Here is a 7,140-nt window from a genome sequence, read left to right on the forward strand (position 1 = left end):
TTATTATTATATCCTTTGGATATTATTTTGGACAGAACCACAAAATATACAGGAAGTTATATATTAATATCAATGTCTATGCCAAACACTATTGGCTGTATTTATTCCTCTTTTTTTCTTTTCTTAAAGTGTAATTTCACTCAACCTGATAATGCTGATAAAATATCCTATTTAGATTTGTTTTATGAGATTTCTTCCTGAACACAGACACATGATTTATCTTCAGAATTTCGAGTTGCAGCACAAGACAAATGGTGGTAAAAACATTTTATTCCAGAATGCATTTTCTTTCCTCTAAATGGGACACAATGTATAATAAAATACAACTGCAAAAGTCCCCGAATCAGGGATTTTGAGTGTCAACGTTTTGCGAAACAAAAACCTAAAACAAAGATAAAAAGGGTAACTGCACAGCTCCTTCATAGAAGCCATATATGTACATCCTGTTGGACATCTCGAACAGGACCGTTTCATTTCTATGAAACACTGAATAGCCTCTTTGAAATCAACCTCTATGTTCCATTTTCTATCATATTTTCATTTCTGATTGTTCCAGATGTTTTTGTCTCTCTTTTTGCCCATACGTTTTAAAAAACTGTCATTATTAATGATTCTGATGTTGTTATATATAGTTACTTCCTGCTATTGATGACCCTTCAGAGGCTCATAATGACCCGTTTAACAAAATTATTTAACAAATAAGCTGCATGGACTTGATCACTCTCACAAACATCTATATACATCGATCACCATCTACACACACACAAATATATTTTTAAAAGAGCAGATTGGTCATTTCAAGGACCAGTCTGAGACACAATCTGATCAAAAGAAATGCTTGAATCCATGTCAAACTAGTCTTCCTCATCATCATCATCATCATCACCAAAAGACAGCAGACTGTTGTTCTTCACCTTCACACCAGCTTTTGACTCTTTCTTGTCGCCATCCTCGCTTTTCTTCTTCTTCTTGCTAGAGCTGGCCGTAATGCCTTTGAATTTATCAGAGGAGCGTTTGACAGGCTTCTTAAAGACGATCTTTCCATCAGTTGGAGGCTGTTCATCTGGAGAAAATGAAACCATTTATTTTAATGAATGACTTTATACTCACTGAACACCAGAACATTAAGGGAGACTGGATCGATTTTTTACTTTTCCCGTCATAACTCTCAGACCTCTACAAATCTACCTGCCAGCTTTGTTATAAGAAACATTTATATGCGTCGCAAGTAACTATCATTAACAGACCAGTAACCAGACAGAAATAATATAACATTTAAAGAAGCCAACTGAAAAAATAAATTGCATATTTGCTCACTGTCTCAAATAAAAGCACATAATAAAACTTGTCTAATAGTAATTATTTATGTTACTGAATTTTCTTCAGTGAAAAGACTAATAAAATGGGGATATAAAAAAATATCAATTCAATCCATCACAGTAGTCTATACAATGAGAACAAATTCCCATTGCACAAGCTTTGAGAACAGCCGCTAAGCAATTTAAATATTCAGAATGTGACTGTGCAATTTCACAGCAGAAGGCCAAAGAGCTTGCGTAATTATCTTCTTTCTTTCTTTTCATTTTTATGCAAGTAAATAAATCTGCCATCAACCACATTCAGTCTCTGAGCAACACACAACAACTCAGAAAGGAATGTGGAGGACTAAAATATTTAATACATTTAATTAACAAAAGAAATATTTAGATGGAATACCTAAATATGTCAGTGTCGTTAAAAAATGAAACCTTTTCTTATGAATAAAATCTTTTAATGTGAATACTGTACCAATATTAATTGTACTCGTTTTATGAAAGAACTTAAGCTATATTATGAAACGTAAAAAATAATAAAAAGTGTGCGTGTATATATATATATATATATATATATATATATATATATATATATATATATATATATATATATATATATATATATATATATATATATATGAGAATGTAAAATCTTTGTTTGATGATTCTCCTAAAGGTTTTTGATTTGGACATCACTCTATATTATCTAAAATAAAATATTTTTATCAAATAAGCAGAGGTGGGACAAAGTCATTGTTATGCAAGTCACAAGTAAGTCTCAAGTCTTTGCCCTCGAGTCCCGAGTCAAGTCGAGTCAAAGATGAGGCAAGTCCCGAGTCGAGTCAAAAGTCAAAGCCAACAAGTCTCAAGTCGAGTCCAAAGTCCTACCATTTTAGTTTCGAGTCATTTCAAGTCCTCTTACCACAGAAATAAAATTTATACAAATCATGTACGTCTGTAAGATTTGTATTTATTTAAACCTCTTTTTATACAATGACATTAATCAAATACAGTAAAAAACAGAAAATTAAATTTTCACAAAAAATGCTTGTATTTCAACAGCATATTGCACTAGAACAATGCACAGCATGCAGCTTCAGTCCTGTATTGTATTAACCTCATATTGCAAAACAGTTTAACTTTCGAATTAGACATGGGTCGTTTTAGCCTAAACCTTTTTAAACATGTCATTGTCATCAATAAAATCCTCACTCCTCAAAATTATCACTTCTGAAAAACTGGACCAACCTGATAATATAATTGGAATGCGTGTTGCAGTGCGTATGCGGTGCAAGACCAGCACGCGCAATAGTGCTTTCGCATATGCTGCGTTTGCAGTGCGTGATCCGCGGCTGTACCACAAATACATACTCACTATTATATTTCAAATCCAGAAGTTATTATTAGCATCTTTTATTTTAAAAAAAAAAATTGTCAGCATTGCGATTCTCTTTGTACACACGTATACACTCTTTAATAGACGTATTCACGTTTAAATACAATTTAAACAACGTATTATTTAATGCATTACTCTTATATAATTATATATTAAGTTGCTCAAGCAAGTGGTAAAATATTTAACCATGTACTTATATTAAAATCGCATAGCCTACATTTTAAATTAAAACTTAAAATTGACAAAAACAGCAGACTCATACTCTTTCTTTTGCATAATTTAAATCTTTATACAATAAATCTCGCATGTCACAAAGAACTTGTTTTTCCACCTCCACGAATGAGACGAGTGTTATGTTGCCTTGTTGAAATATGTATTTTCCCTTGATTTAGGCTACCCCGGACTTAACGTCTCAGCATTGCGATTCTCTTTCTTTGTACACATATACACTCTTTAATAGACGTATGCACGTTTAAACACAATTTAAACAACGTATAGGCCTATTATTCAATGCATTACTTCTACTTATAAAGCAAGTGGTCAAATATTTAACCATGTAGGCTACTTGTATAAAAAAACAGCCGACTCTCATGTCTTTTATTTTATATTTAAATTAATACAAAAAATCTCGCATGTCACAATAAGGAACATGTTTTTCCACCTCCACGAATGAGACGAGTGTCGTTCATTATGTCGCCTTGTTGAGGTAAATTGTAGTTTTCCTTGCTTTACCCTGGTCTTAAAGTGAAAATAGTATTTAATTAAATACATTTATGGTGAGATTACAACATTTTATTTAATTAATCGCGTTTATGGTGAAATTACTAAATTTTTAGGTCAATCTGTGTTCATTTTGACCACGAAACATGCGCTGTCACTTTAATTCAGCGCGTGCAGCACATGTGCAGCACAGCAGAAATAGACTCGGTGCGGAAACGATCGCGGCACTGCTGTATACGCACCGCACCTGGAACGGATCGACGGACTGCAACCGCGTGCAGTGTGAAAGCTCTACCTGTTAACATGGGTACGGAAAAAAATACGCACCGCTGGCGCATACGCACTGCAAACGGAGTTTGTGTGAAACGGGCGTTAGATGCTGTCGAATCAAAACAACGTGGGACTACAGTGATTGGATGTCGTGCAGGCAGCGCGCGCGCTCGCTGCATGCAGCTTTTTTTTCACAGATGCAGATAAACTGAGAGCGGCGCGGCCGTGTGGACATTTTTTTCCCCAGTTTTCATGGGAAGTAGCAAGTATTCTCGAGTCAAAAGGCGCAAGTCCAAGTGAAGTCACGAGTCATTGATGTTAAAGTCCAAGTCTTTGTACATTTTGTCGAGTCTGAAGTCATCAAATTCATGACTCGAGTCTGACTCGAGTCCAAGTCACATGACTCGAGTCCACACCTCTGCAAATAAGACTCAAGTAATGTTGCATTTTGTAAAATCTGATGCAATCTATTGAGATAGAAAATCCCACCTCTTAGTTTACCTACCTGTTATCTAAGTTCTGGTGTTATGTAATAGGCGATTCTCTTGTGATTTGATTTATCCTACAGTCTTATTGCAGATATGTATTGTATAGTATAATTACATTAGTATTTTTTTTTTTACATTTTATTATTTTTAACGTTTCATAATATAGCTCTAGTTCTTTCATAAAACGAATATATATATATATATATATATATATATATATATATATATAAAACATGCACCTTTATTTAATCGTAATTGAGATAATTATTGCATTTAGAGTATGTTTAGAGTAAGTTATGTGGGTCATCATCAAGAATTTACTTAGAATTGCAAGAAAGGTTTGGTTTGATCACATTCTTATCCATGAAAGCAACGCACGTACAACGCATTACCTGTGTCTGAGTCTGTGTCCTTTGTGTCTTTTTTGACTTTCAGAACCTCTTCAGCACTCAGATCTCCCTTCTTCAAGACCACGACCTGCGGCATCTCGTCCTCCCGATCACTGTCAGCACTGTCACCATCATCACACTGCGGCATCTGCTGCTTCTGCAACAACAACAACGACATTTACTTCATTTCCTACACTAAACAGCAATACAATAGAGGCCGTCTGAAAACCTATGGCTAGACAACATTTAGGAGACATGCGTTCAGATAGCATTTTTACGCTAGCATCTCACTGTTTTGAGGCATGACCAACGTGACTAACAACACTTACCTTAGTGTCCACTGTCGGCCCTTCTTTATAACCAACATCATTCTTAAATTTCTTCAGAAAAGATGGTTCGGCTGGCTTCACCCATGATACGTTACCCTTTTTACTCATTGTGTTTTAGTTCAAATCAGACCGATAAACTGTAAACGTGCTTAATGTTTCACATACACTAAACACACAAAAGCCAGGCGTGTAAATTTTGCGTCATCAATAAGTGCCTGTGAATAACCAATCAGCGCGCGCCTTCATGATTTCTTCCATTGAGCAGCAAACGTTGCTGGATAATAACTTTCCACGACATTTGTTTTCCTCAAGAGGCGCTTGGCGGCTCAGAAAGCCGAATTCTCCATTGAGCCCCGTTTATATTACGGAGTGTTTTTTCCCCGATTTGAGACATTTGTATACTAAACTGTATAATCGATTAGATATAGATTTTAATAGCTATTATTTGTTATACAAATTGAAATCCAAAAAAAGCAATTCCGACAAACTGATTTGTACAAATCTGTGATTATGCAGTGATCACAAACGATTGTGATTGGTCCATTATGAACAGCATTGAGAAAAGTAACACGCATCACAAGACGCCTACATATTTTTCAGCAGTGGTCTAGGTGATCATTTTCACATAAGTAATGACACTTCAACATTAAAAAACAAATTACACGGGGTAAAGATGTAAAATAAGACGTTTTTATTTAGGTCAACAGTGCATGTTTTTTTTTAAGTCCCGCCCATTATGGACTACGTGATTCATGCTGAATGTCACTCTATGCACTCTACCTGTTCTACCTATTTCTGTGATGCACAGTAGGAAGTTTCATTATCATTTGATGTCTTAAAATTTTAAAGATGGTGGTAAAGTAGTGGTGTTACCATAGTCAAGTCTGGGTGAGGCAGTAGGACCGAGCTGGAATTATGTTGCCTGGGGTGTTTTATGCGTTGATCGCGGGTTTTTTGGCAGCTTTAGCATCATCTTCTGCTAAGTTGTCCTTGGGTGCTGATTATCTGAAAGGTGTGTGTGAAACAGCGCTGATCTGGATAGATGGACAGGGAAACACTACAGGAGTTGATACCACAGCTTGTGACTGGGTAAGAAGTGTTTCTCTCGCTCTCTCTCTCTCTCTCTCTCTCTCTCTATATATATATATATATAGTATATATTCTTCTTATATCAGATATATGTATGCATATGTGTGTGTGTGTGTGTGTGTAAGGCAAGACACCTCAGGTGAAAAAATTTGTTACTAATAGATATCACCATACTTCCCCAGTTGATTGAGTTTAGTCTGAAAAAACATTTTATGAAAAGCCAAAATCTTCAAATTGACAGATGCATAAAAAACAGTTTTTGCCTGTAGTGTCTCGCCTTAAATGAACAATGAACATAATGTCATTTTAATGTTGTCATTAATCACAGTTACACATACCTCTGCGTCTGCTTTGTGGAGGTCTTCTGTTCACCTGCAATGCTGTGATGTGGACCTTCTTCGCCAAAGCCCTCCGACACTCGTCTTCCTCTGCCCGGGCCACTGTGACCACCACTGCCTCAAATTTTATCTTCTCTGTAAGATTGCTCAAACCCTCAAGTTCATATTAGAAACTAGTTACTTACTCATTTAATATGCATTGTCTTTCCCCCAGGCTTTCCTTGGACATGTGATCTTTGGCGAAACTCATGCCACGTTGTGGTGGGTTGGCATCGTTTTGACCCTGACAGGGCTTCTTGTCTTGCATGGATCGACTCCTCAGGCTCCACAGGAAAATGTGGATAAGAAATATGAGTGACAGAACAACACAAACATTGCCTTATCTAATGCTTGAAGTCAAATCAATCAAGTCAGATGGTGTGTAACTTAAACCATGTAAAGCTATTGAGCTAATAAGAATTATGCACAACTTGTATGATATGATGCTGAATGTTTGTATTTCTGTCATGGGATTGTTTTTTAAAATCGGTGTAGTTAATTTATTATTGTTCTATGTGCATCATGGTAATGTTAATAATGACACGATGCAAAGCCTTGAAATGTGTCTCACTTTGTGCCTACAGTCCTGCCTCAATCATGTAGGTTAATGCATACTTCAGCTGTCAAGGGCACATTATGCAAGTTTATAATAAATTAATTTATACTCTTGGTTACTACTACCTTAAATATGTATGTCATACTGTGTAAATATATAATGCTGATACACAAACACTCTTTATTTTTTAAATGTGTTTATTTTTGCTGTATA

The 7,140-nt window shown here is 35.6% G+C and overlaps 2 protein-coding genes across 2 annotated transcripts; one reads left to right on the forward strand and one right to left on the reverse strand.

The window, feature by feature from the left end:
- Window positions 1-252: 252 nt before the first annotated feature.
- kiaa1143 (KIAA1143 ortholog) lies at window positions 253-5,120 on the reverse strand. Its single transcript, XM_082150965.1, has 3 exons — window positions 4,906-5,120; window positions 4,580-4,733; window positions 253-1,063 (listed from the first exon to the last, which is right to left on the reverse strand). The coding sequence occupies exons 1-3, from the start codon at window positions 5,011-5,013 to the stop codon at window positions 855-857; spliced, it is 471 nt and encodes a 156-aa protein (XP_082007091.1). The 5' UTR covers window positions 5,014-5,120; the 3' UTR covers window positions 253-854.
- Window positions 5,121-5,677: 557 nt separating this feature from the next.
- On the forward strand, window positions 5,678-7,058 carry tmem42a (transmembrane protein 42a). The gene is made up of 3 exons (XM_082150966.1): window positions 5,678-5,994; window positions 6,323-6,469; window positions 6,547-7,058. Exons 1-3 carry the CDS (start codon window positions 5,821-5,823, stop codon window positions 6,688-6,690), a joined length of 465 nt encoding a protein of 154 aa, XP_082007092.1. The 5' UTR covers window positions 5,678-5,820; the 3' UTR covers window positions 6,691-7,058.
- Window positions 7,059-7,140: the final 82 nt, after the last annotated feature.

The sequence above is a fragment of the Leuciscus leuciscus genome, assembly GCF_965113295.1.
Source record: "Leuciscus leuciscus genome assembly, chromosome: 20".
NCBI classification, from domain to species: domain Eukaryota; kingdom Metazoa; phylum Chordata; class Actinopteri; order Cypriniformes; family Leuciscidae; genus Leuciscus; species Leuciscus leuciscus.